At 38.9% G+C, this 12,074-nt stretch overlaps 1 protein-coding gene across 3 annotated transcripts in view; it reads left to right on the plus strand.

Annotated features, from left to right (window-relative positions):
• The window catches only part of FBN1 (fibrillin 1), a 164,082-nt gene that overhangs the window by 61,162 nt on the left and 90,846 nt on the right, over nt 1-12,074 (plus strand). For all 3 annotated transcript variants that reach the window (XR_011143704.1, XM_068958240.1, XM_068958242.1), the window contains exons 8-9: nt 4,621-4,746; nt 8,766-8,924. Coding sequence is in view for 2 of the 3 variants with exons in the window: in XM_068958240.1 (XP_068814341.1) it covers nt 4,621-4,746; nt 8,766-8,924 (285 nt within the window). In the remaining variant the exon portion in view is untranslated. The remainder of the gene's footprint in view (nt 1-4,620; nt 4,747-8,765; nt 8,925-12,074) is intronic.

Genomic DNA, 12,074 nt, shown 5'->3' on the forward strand with positions numbered 1-12,074 from the left:
TTAACTGATACGTTGCTTTAGAAATGTTTGAGACACATGTCTCTGTGTGGATTTATTTGTCAGAAAATATATATGAGTGGAAACTTAAAACACATCCCCACCTACTCAGGTAAATGATATATGATATTAATGAGAGTTTGACATTGCTGAGTGAGGACGGCACGGCTAAGCTGTAAACTCATCCTTATAGTTGCAGATATTAAGAAGGGCCAAACATTTTATCCCTTCATTGGTGATCCCAGTTTGGAAGGATGACAGGTGCTAGCTATTAATTTGGAAATCTGCACTGCATGCTTATGGAATCTTGCTAATTTTTAACTCTGATTTGATTTTTCCTCTCTATAATGTAATAATCAAGAACAGATGCTGCAATCCTGATTTTAGAGGGGAAAACTTGAGTGTAAATCACTGGCTTTGTCAGCTGTCACACTGACTTTGACAGAAGAGGATCTAGCCCCAGAGTGTTTTCTAAACGTCCTGAATAGCTTCTCTAGTGCTTGACAAGCATTTAGTACCTTGCAGATCAAGCGCAAGCGCTTAGGAAAGATGAAGTGATGAGGAATCACCGCCAGGAATTTAAGATCCCTTTTTGTTGACAGGAGGGTAATGCAACACCTGGAACAGATCACTAGACGAGGTTTTGAAGATTCAGGTGGACCATGGCTGACCCAATCTTAGTGTCAGTGGTAGTCCTGTGCCAAGTGGGAGGTTGGACTAAAGACCTCCAAAGATCCCTCCCAACCAGCATTCTTGTGGTTTCGATTTGACTGACTATAAAAATCTCTTTAAACCAATATGTCTTCATTAGGTAGGGACCAGATCCTGATGTCAGATGTCCTACTGTGTAAATCTTTACTGCCAAGTTGACTTCACTGATGTGCCATTTATAAAGCATTTCGGAATGTGACTGGTTCCTCATTTCTTATTTATCTGACCTCTCCTTCATTTTAGCAGAATTTTGGATACATAAGGAATATAGTATTAAACTGTGGCAACTGGGCAGTTTGGTCTATCTGTGCTGCTGTATAGTCCTGATACTTTTTAGACTCTGAAGATTGATCATCCTTTCAGGCATTATACAAAAATTAAATTCATAAAAGCAGATGAGTTTCAGAAGTGGTTAATGATTTTTGAGGGCCAGCTTCCAACATCATAAAGGAGTGTGATTGTAAAAATGAGGTATGCATCCACCCTTTCTGGGTAAGGTGCCTTTAAGGAGATACGCAAAAATTTTTAATCGTTTTGGAAGAATTATGACTTACTCTTTCAAAAGAAAAATCCCTGTTTCAACAAAAATTTAATTGGAGGTTAGGGAAAGCAATTTCAGAGGAATTTGTACACAGTTTGGTTTTCGGATTTACTGCCAGTAGTTTTGGCAGAGAGTAGCCCAACTTTAGGGTAGTAACATTGCGAGTTACTGCGGATGAAGTACCACAAAGATGGTGAATAGGGAAGACTGAACTTGTATCTTGTTAAGTATTAGTACTTGGAAAGCTGAAAACGGTAGATTTATGTAAGCTGGATTGTATAAACATGGCTAGAGTGATTTTTGGGCTTTTGACTGCTTAATCACATAGAGAAAACCCACTTTTCAGAGCCTGGTCTTGGTAGCAGTCAAGGCACTGGACTCAACAACCTGGGATACCTTGGTTCACTTCCAAACCCTGCCATGAATTTCCTGCACCATGTTGTGAAAACTTTTCAGAGTGACTGCCTGGCTGCAAAGGGCGATTAAAGCTTCCTTTCTTCTGTTTTATACCTGTGCATTGCTGAAGTTCAGCAGGCAGAGACATAACTTTCACTACATCTGTATATTGCACCTACCATAGCAGTTTTAGTCAAAGCCCATTGGTATTAATGCAATGCAAGGAATTAAAAGTAGCAGCCCTATACCACAGGCAAGAAATAGAATAGTGATTTAAGAGTTAAGAGCGTAATCATAACAACTGTTGAATATCCATTCTGCTTTCCTAAGTTATCTGTTTGAATTTTACTCAAATTGAAATCTCCACTATAAGACAAAGTACTTGGCTTGTTGTAACTGACTGTAATTAAATCTAACACACAAAAATTATCATATGATCATGTGTTTGGTTTAACATCCTATCCAGCAAATATGACTGCTGGCAGCTGTAGTGTATCCTTGGTCGCTAGTCTAACAGAACTGGGAGCTCCCTATTGGATTACCTGTACTGCTTTGCAGTGGCTCTCCAATCAAGTACAGATCACAACAGAAATCATGAGATATAATGAGACAGCAGAACAAGAGGAAAAATGAGACCTGTAGGTCAATGTTGCGTGTATTAGCACAGGTGGTAGAAAAATAGATTTTAAGAGTTACATTATTTCAGTGCTTCATATCACCATTCCTGTTCCAGTTGCATTAATACTTTTTTTGTGGGGATGTGGGAGTAATTTTTCCTCAAGTGACATTTGTGACTGTGAGTACATCAAGTATACTTACCTTTATAAAACTTGCATGCTTAACAATGACAATATTGCTTATATTAATGTCAACACTAATATAAATAATGAAATACTGTTTGGGTTAGGCTCAACCCTAAAATAAAGAATGGTGATTTTGCTTTTAAAAAGGTCAGACTCTATATAAACAGTGGCAACACTGACTTTAAGATAAACACTGGTGAATTTGAGTCAGAAGATGCTTGAATCTGATCCACTTACAACTGCATTTTTCTCTGTTAATTAAGGACTCTATTCAGACCAAAATTCAGTTTCCACATTTTTTGTCACTGAGACTTTTGGGACTCCTGCAGAGTATAATCCTGGAGCAGAAGCCAAAAGTCTCTTAGCAGTGCTCCCAGGGCACTCGACCGGAGGCTTTGGCAACACCCTGTAAGTAGCACTGAACAAAAAGTCACACCCCTCTGCTACACCCAAGTGAGGAATGTGACCCACATCACGACAGCCAGTGTCGATGCTGGGGAAGGGTGTGTGCACAAGGGGCCTGGGGCTCAGCGCTGCCCTGAGCGGGTCTGTCCATTCGCTCTCGCTGTCTGCGGGCCTCCTCTGGTCCCACAACTCCTCTCCCACAAAGGCAAGTCCCACAACGGTGTTAGACCATCTGATTCTATTCCTAGGTGAAGAGGAATTGATAATTTTTGTATTATTCTCTTCAGCAGAAAGTAGAACTAAGACCCTTTCTGCTTGCTAAAAATCTCATTAGTGGTCCTATGGGACTTTGGGTGTTTCCCCCATCTGTTGGGGCCAAATTCCAATTTAGGCGTTACATTTAAATTCCTCCAATCATTTTAAATGATTACAATATTTTTCACTTCTTGCCTTGGCATGTTGGGTGGTGTTGCAGTATTTCATCTCAGAAATTTTTGTGGTTGGTGAAATCATTATTACGGCCATGTGGCTATCTGTTCACTGATGACTGGAGAAGAGGTTGGAGAGCGCCCTGCGGTGCCGTTATTTCTCACTGGGTTCTCACTGTCGGGAGAACTACTTGGTGATGGTGGATGGCTGTGACAGCCGCTTATCACTGATGGCTCTCTAAAGAGCAGCCTCCCTTTGTGGTCCGCTTTGCTCATTCCTCTTGTAGGTACTGTGGAAAAAAGTGAGCTATCTTTAAGCTCAGCTGGACTACAGGTTCCTAGAAGATGGGAGCAGTGCTAAGTAGATGCAGCTGAGTTATAAGGCACGTTATGGGAAACCAGGGGGAAAGCAGCTTCACATCACAGGCTGGCTACTGAGGGTGATTAAGGAGCATTTGGAGCTGGCACAGGTGTTTTACTCACATAACTGTAGATACCATAAGCTCCTAGCTGTGGAAGAAACGGTGCAAATTCCCTCTGCTTGTGTATGCAGGTATGATCAGGTATAAGAAGGCATTTGTTATTTTTTTACACGAATTTTGAAAATTTCTCAGCATTAGATCTATGATGATGGCTTAGTATACGGATCAAAATTTCTTGATGATTGCACCCACAATATGAATTTTATTTTAAAATTGCCGACAAAATTTAGGGAAATTATGGACATTGCCTGACTTCTGTCATGCTTTCTGTGGTAGATGTTTCAGTTTCTATCTAGACATTTGTTGACACTTCAGAACGTTCACTTAAAGGAGAAAGCAGGAAAGGTAAACTTTGTTGCCTGCAGTCATCCTGCTTTGAACTAGAATCCTGTCAGATTGCATTACTTAAACAGGGTCTGATTGGTCAATACTTCTATATGGCAGAATTCCAAGAAAAAAAACACCAAAAGGCACTGAGAAGTCAGATGGGCAATTCAGTAGGTGCTATACTTCCCGTTAAGTCCGTATTGAATCATTGCCTAAGACTGGTGTTATGAGATGCGCTGTTGGAGTTAACATGAGACATAAACATAAAATTCCTGATCACTCTGGTCATTACAGGAGCTACAATAATTTTTTTTAAAACAGGTTTGATAATTCTAGTGTACAGAATTCAAATTGGAGAGGTTATGATTTTGCCTTACAAAATAAGATGGTTATCCTTATTCGGAACTGCTATTTGTGCTCTTAGTAATTAAGGGACCACAGAGAATTTGATTATTAATAGTTATAAAATATATATTCTGATACTAGAACTAACCTGCCCCCGATCCTCTCCTTTTTTTCCCCCCTTGAAGATATTGATGAATGCAGCACCATTCCTGGAATCTGTGATGGAGGAGAGTGTTCAAATACGGTTAGCAGTTACTTCTGCAAGTGTCCACCAGGGTTTTATACAGCTCCTGATGGCTTAAAGTGCATAGGTGAGTAGAATACTGTGAATGATAAAACAGTAGCTGCCATGAGCATGCATGAATTTCTGAAATGGATAACACTATACCAGAAACATATTTCAACACCTGATCTTCTTGAAATCCTTCGTTTCTGTAGAAGTACATCGTGTACAATCTGTTTTCTGAAGTGAATTTTCCATTTGCAGGATGTGTTTCCTCTTTCCCTTCTCCTTCATTGTGACCTTCCCTCCCATTTTTCTTACTAGGATTTTTCTGTCATGCCATACGTTTTGTCTTGAAATAGGCAGAACTTGCTTAAGAGATCTCCTTGATATTCTTACTCTGTGTCACGTTAGTCTCTGATTTAGTCCGTGTTATATTCAGCAGTCATTTAGAAAAGTAAACATAACCGAGTAAGAAAATAAGTCACCCCCACCTTTTTTTTTCCATTCCAAGTGTTATAACCTTAATTCAGGTATTTCTCATTAAAGGAAGAAGTGTAATAAGCTGGACCTGGGACATTGGTAGCTGCTTTTGTAATGGTGATGATGTGAACAGCACTGCTGTTCTTTCTGTCTTTCACTGTAATAGAGCAGAACTAGTCTTCAAAATCAGGTACCAAAGGACTGTGTGAATTAAATGACTGCCACTTTAGCGCCAAAGCCATGAAAGGGTAGATTTAGCAGAATTATGCAGGAATTGTACGAAGTGTATAGCCTGCTGCGAGGCAGGTCAAGTATTTCATCCTGTGTCTTTTTTGTCATTTTTAAGCCGTAATTACTTTTTTCACAGTCAGTCCTGAACTCTGAGCTTTCACTGTCATTTAAGAATTGAATGAAAGTTTCATTTCTTCAGTTTTGGCTTGTTTGTTTATAAGCTGATACACATTGAAAGCATAGGGATTCAAGACAGCTTCCCATATTAGCATCTTTTGTAGGAAAGCATTTGGGAAAAGATTGAACCAAAATGACTTCACAGAGAAAAGTACCAAATGATACTAATTTTCCCCTGGAAATCTGGAAGTAGTTTGGAATATGATTCATTTTGAATGTTACCATTCTATTTCTGTAGGTTGCAAGAAATGAACTTTATTTCTTCCGTTATCAAGAACAGCATTTTGGTAGATAGGATACATACTGTACTCTTAAAATGCCAATGGAACATTGTTTTTTTTTTTTGCTTCAGATTAATAGCTCCTAAATGACTGCGTGGATCATTGATTACTGCATGTACTTAAATTTTATGGAAAAGATACACCTTTCTGTAGTAATAAACGTGTGCAGAGATGCAGTATTTCTGTTTGCTTTCTACTTTTTATACTCATTGCTCAATCAGAGTTGCCCAACATTCATACCCATGTTATATTCCTGCCGTTTTCCAGCCCTTTTTAACCACTGTATTTCTAGGCTGAAATAGTTTAGCAGAAGAATTGGATATTTAAATATTGACAGGCTGTGTTAAATAATATGCCAGACCATGAGCCGTCATTAAAATTTTGGCTTCGTGTCCAAGGCAAAATGTGCTAAATGGGAAGGACTACTGGTTATCTGCAGGTATTTTGAATTTATATCTAATATGCAGACTGCATACTTGCCATATTAACAAGGATAGAGCCCAAATCTGTATTAGAGCTGGGCAAAACATGTAGTCTTGATTTAAATACAACATGCCTGTCTTAAGTGAGAAGTGTTAGCGGAACATATCTTCTCTGTTAGAGATGAGGAAGTGCCTCTGAGAAATGTATCCCTTATGGGACTCAAACTAAGCAGCACTGAAGCCAAACATCCAGAGGAAGAACCGAGAGTTCCATTATTACAAACCTGAAAAATTAGAATAGGCAACTAGATAATATCTCCTAGAGCTGAAGAGGAGGAAGAAAAGCAGAACATCTTAACCCAAGTGTATAGGGAGCACTATGAAGAGAGCTGCAGGCCTACACTTCCAGCTGACATAATGTTGCTTTGTGATTGCCTTTTTTCTTTAAAAAAAAAAAAAAAAAAGACTCATTTTTCTTGAAACAGTTATCTTCATGGTGATTTTTTGCTATTTCAAAATGCTCTATTTTTTTTTTACAGAAAAATATTAAAATTTTAAAGTCTGAAAATGATTCTGTTTCTGAAACAGAAAACACTTTTTTCCTGTTACTCTTGCCCACCCTTTTTTGTATGTGTTTTCCTTTTTTTAACTTAAAATGAAAGTTAAAGCAGGAAATGGGGAAAAAGTCATTTCTGATTAAGGGTATGAAAAGATTTGGCATTTTTCAGACCAATTTCTTATCTTTTAATGAAAATGATGTGGGTTTTGATTAGCTCTTACAACTGAGGGTGGACAAAGATGTTTGCTCTGTGTTTACCTCTTCATGGCACATCATGCACTTGGGAAAATAAAAATAACAAAAATAAATATATAGAATTGTGAGGCGTAGGCATTAGAGCCAGAGAAGTCCAGAAAAAATACGGAGCTGCTGAGTTTCTTTATGCCTTCTCCTTTCAGTCTGTGGTTTGTCTCCTTTGTCTGGCCAGGCCCTTTGCAGAACCTTTCCCCACCTTTTGCCCATTACTACTTTCAAGGTTTCAAAGTTAGCAAAACCGAGAAGGATGAATTACAGAGGATGATGGCAGAGTCTGTTAGAGGACTCCCTTCCTTACCATGCACCCCTCATCACCCTAAGCATCTGCATAGCTCTCCACTGCATACGAAGAAGAAAACTGTAACAGATGCAGTGTGGAGCAGTCTGCATCAAAGCTTTTGTTTCATTTTATAGTGGTAGATTAAGGAGTGTATGTGTTTGGGCACCAGGAGGAAATGGAGGACCAGTAACTCAACTGAATAGATCTTCTCCATTTCAGATTTCCTTTATGTTATAATAAGAATAACCTACCTCTAGACTTTGGAGGCAAAGGCCAACTGAATCCCTCAGCTGTACTGCCAGTAATATCCGTGTTCAGGGTTCCAGCTAATAAAAGGCAGAACCAGCACAGACTCTCCCAACATATCACTATATATCAATTTCCTCAAAATAATAAGAAACTTCCCTGCTTTTTTATATCCACTAGAATAGCTACTAAACTCTGAAAACCGCAGTTATTAGATAGATGACTCCACTGTGCCCTGGATGACTGAGATACTGTTTCTTTAGGAAATGGTGACTGCTGTTGTAATGTTATGTCTGCAACCTTTTCCTCTACATTTTGACAGCAAATGTTCTTGTTCTGTAGAAACAAACATGGCCTAGTTTATCATGCAGCATCAAATCACACCAGAGCTTATATTGAATTTGACGTGATGTGACATATTTATTGTGAAACAGTCGCTCCAAGCTTCAGATTATTCTTTTTATCTCTTTATTTATCTGTTTGCTCCCATCCACATTTTTTACCCCTTCTCTAAGCTAGGAGATCTCTGTAAAGTGTTGTTTGAGCTGAGTGTATGAAATTTGGGTACGGGATGTTCTTTGTACAGCACGTTCTTGCCCTTTTCAGACAGGAAGCCAACTCATCTCCATAAACAATGTGATGACACCAGTTAGAACTGTGTTGCTCTTTCTTGCTTGCAAGCCTATATCTTGTCAAATCACTGCTTACTTCAGCTGAGGAGGTCAGGACTAATGCAAAATGAATTACTGTTTTGGGAGCTGTGATACCATAGTTTGCTGTACATCAGTAGGTTTCAAACCAAAGCTTAAATAGAACTGATCTGGTACTACCTTTAGCAGAGATGACACTGGAATTTTTCTTTGAAGGCACTGAGGCATGTTTTATTATCTGCTGAATACAAATTTCCGTTGTCTTTTTTTTCCCGCTGTAATTCATTGCAGTCAAACTTCAGCTTTCAGAAAGGGGGTGTTACACCTGCAGTGAATCCCGGTTTGCCCAAATTTTATCTAGATCTCTCAGGTTTTCTACCTTCTGCTTTCTGATTGTTTTAATATTAGAAGTGCTATTTTTTCCATAACATAACCTACCAAGAAAAACAGGACCTTCCGTTTTTCTAAAAGTCACATACTTCATTGGACTAGCGATTACATATACCGTTCTTTCTCTTGCTAGACGTACGTCCTGGATACTGCTTCTCTTCTCTGACCAATGGGCGCTGCGGCAACCAGCTTCCGCAGCCTTTATCCAAAATGCAGTGTTGCTGTGACAGTGGCCGATGCTGGTCTTCTGGTGCAGTGAGCGCTCCTGAAATGTGTCCGATCAGATCTACCGGTATGAATCCACCTGTATTCTTACAAGGGATATTAAACACTGGATTAGCAGTGATTTTCCTTTATCAGTAATAGTTTCATTACAGAAAGAGTCACACAGAGTGGCTGAGGTTGGAAAGCACCTCTGGAGACTGTGTAGTCCGACCGGGGCTGGACTGTAGGAAATTACTCAGGACCGCATGCAGACGTAATCTAAAGGATTTTTTCTGTGGTTAATGAACGTTTTATAGCCTAGATGTTGTGACCTCGTATGATTCAGGTTTCAATTTCAAAATCCTCTATAGGCTCAGGTTACTTTGTCCAGATCCTTCTAATAGATCCTTATTCCCTCTGGAATTTTTACCCACCAGGAAATGAGGTTTTCTTTTCACTCATGCTCAGTTTTCTGAGGTGCCATTTATTTCCTTAAATTTAATAGCGAACATGATTTTATTTAAATTATGTAATTCCTCTGACTGTCTCCAAAACGTGTTCTGTGCTTTATTGCCTTACTATGTATTGAGATCCCCAGATAGTGTGACATTTGAATTTAGAGAAGATAGTGAGCAGGTTGTGAAACTAAGTGTGAGAGAGTGGAGGAAGGCTGCTTTTGAGATTGTTTAGGACTCGAGACCTACTGAAATGCTACAGAAAAGAAAAATACAAGAAGCTTGAGGATTGCTGGGGAAGCTCAACTGAGGTGCAGAGTTTAGGGAGGAAGGGGGACGGTCGCACTGTAGCGGTATAACTCTGAACAAATTAGAGACTATGTATGGGAGTGCTCATTGTTCTTAATAATCCTTATTTTTAATCCTTTGACTGAAGCTGTCCAGTACATGAGCAGAAATGTAAGATCAGAACTCTTCAAAGTCACTTACTGTCGCTATCTTCTTAATAATATTTGAACATGTTGCGTGTCCAGGACTGATTAGAACGATGCCAAGAAAACAGTGTAGTCTCTGATGCTCATCTGATGGGAAGAAGAGGAGGAAACGCTCCTTAATCTTAACATATTCCCTATTTTCTTTAGATACTTTCTGATTATCCATTATCTAACTGGTGAATAAACTTGTTGCAAGAATGAAGTAATTTGGCCAGGGCCACAAGTTGAGACAAGTGGTGGAGAGGGCACTAGAAGCCAAGACTTCCTGACTCATAAATCCGTGTAAGGTCGTCCAGACTGTGCTTACATGCCACTGTTTTTCTGACTTGGGATATAAATTAAGACTGTAAATTACTGTATTGTCAAAAGTGCTTTGCCATCCTTTGAAAGGCCTTACATGTCTGGAAGGCATTGCTATCCTTTTTCAGTCAAGTCCAGTCATTCCTCAATATATCCTGAGAGAGCGAGGTGAGAAATTTAGAGCTCTAAGTGAAGGATACCAGTGAGTCAAAGTCTCTGCAACTCTGAAATGGAAATTTACTGTAATATGAAGTAGTTACGTAATGTAACCAAGTTGTTGCATATCCAGTGTGGGCAGCAGACCCAGATGCTACTATAAAACAGGCTGTTTATTGCTAGAAATTACACTTGGAGATTAGAGTTGCAATAAAAAGGGCTTGCACAGTATTTCATTGCATAAAACAGCAATAATTGTTTATACGGAATGATAGGGTTCACCATTGACACTATAAATACTTCAAAAGTGGTATCTCAGGGATCCAGTTGTGTATTCATTTCTCACCTAAACAGTTCCTTCATGTGTGCTGACTCCATTCAGTGGATGGCCAGCTCCAGGGCCATGACTTTTTGTGTGGAAGGCCTAGGCTCTTGGTGGATCGGCTTTGGATAATTGGACATTACCAATCTAGAGTAACAAAAAAAAAACAGCCAAAAAAACGACAGTATTGTTTCTTTCAAAACGAGTGACCAGTGTTCTGCAGAGAATGGGTGACTAGAGAACTGACTATTAAAAAGCACCATCATTAACAAATGCTTGCATATTGGAGGTTGTAGACATACCTACGCAGGCACTCTTTCTTCTGAATATTTCCATGTCTGTTTTATCACAGATAGACCACTGACTTGAGAGCAGATTCAGCTTGCTTATAAATAGGCAAAATATAAGGCTAGAACAAAACAAATAAACAAAGCACAATAAAATATTTTTGGGAGGGATTTAAAGGTTAAAATCACTTTAATGAACAACAGAGGGACATAGAATGACATGCGAAACAACCTGATCACTGAAAAGAATTAAAATAAATGCAAGGATCGTAATAAGGAAGAGTAGAATCTTAGGTTATCATGATCATTTTTCAAATGGACTGTAATTTAGGAAGACTGTCTAATACGTTTTACAGGTGGAAATAGAGATGAGATGAAAGTGCTGAAGGCTGAAATACCCACTGTAGTTCTCCAAACACTGAATTTATTTTTGACTTCTAATTTATTATATTATTTCAGGAATTCATTCATCACGTCAGCATTTTGTTTTCATTATATAATTCCTCTCCTCTGTACCATAAATGTTAAAGTTCTGAAGGTCAAAGATATAGGCTGCACAAATAGTTATTTGTATACACATGAATTGTGGACATGAATTAGGTCACTTGGAAACGTGGTCTTTAATTGTAATGCTCAGTGTGTGTTCTTTGAATTGTGCGTTCCAAACCCACACTTCCCAAAGACAAAAGAGTCGGGTGCAGGAGGAAAAATGGGGCAGTAGGGCAGATGCCACTTATAGAGATAAACAATAGGAGAATGTATAACATTCAGCACAGACTGTGCTTAGAGCAAAATAGATCATCTTCCCATCCGCTGGGGAAAGATGAACTCAGTGTGGATCTGACTCAGTTTTCTTTGTCTAGATTCCTTTGATTGCACCTCATTTGGTTTCTGCCTTTATTGACAAACATTGTTTTCACAATAGGATAGTGTTAGTATGTTCATTCTCTAATTAGTTTTGCCTCATTGCTTATATTTATATTTCTTTGTCTGAGGAAGCTAAGTTTTAAGAAACCGCTTAAGCCAGGCTTTTTCTGCGTTCATTATTTTTCTAACTCTGTGGCAAGTTTAGTATTAAATTAACTTGGGATCGCGTCTAAAAGTCTTTCTTTAGGTAAACTTGCCACTGAGTTCAGCAAAGATTTTGCTTGAGAGAAGACTAAATAGGTTAAGATCAGGTCCCTGCCTCACTGCTAAATTTCAAGATACAGAATGTCAGTAATG

Source organism: Struthio camelus, chromosome 12, assembly GCF_040807025.1.
Source record: "Struthio camelus isolate bStrCam1 chromosome 12, bStrCam1.hap1, whole genome shotgun sequence".
NCBI classification, from domain to species: Eukaryota; Metazoa; Chordata; class Aves; order Struthioniformes; family Struthionidae; genus Struthio; species Struthio camelus.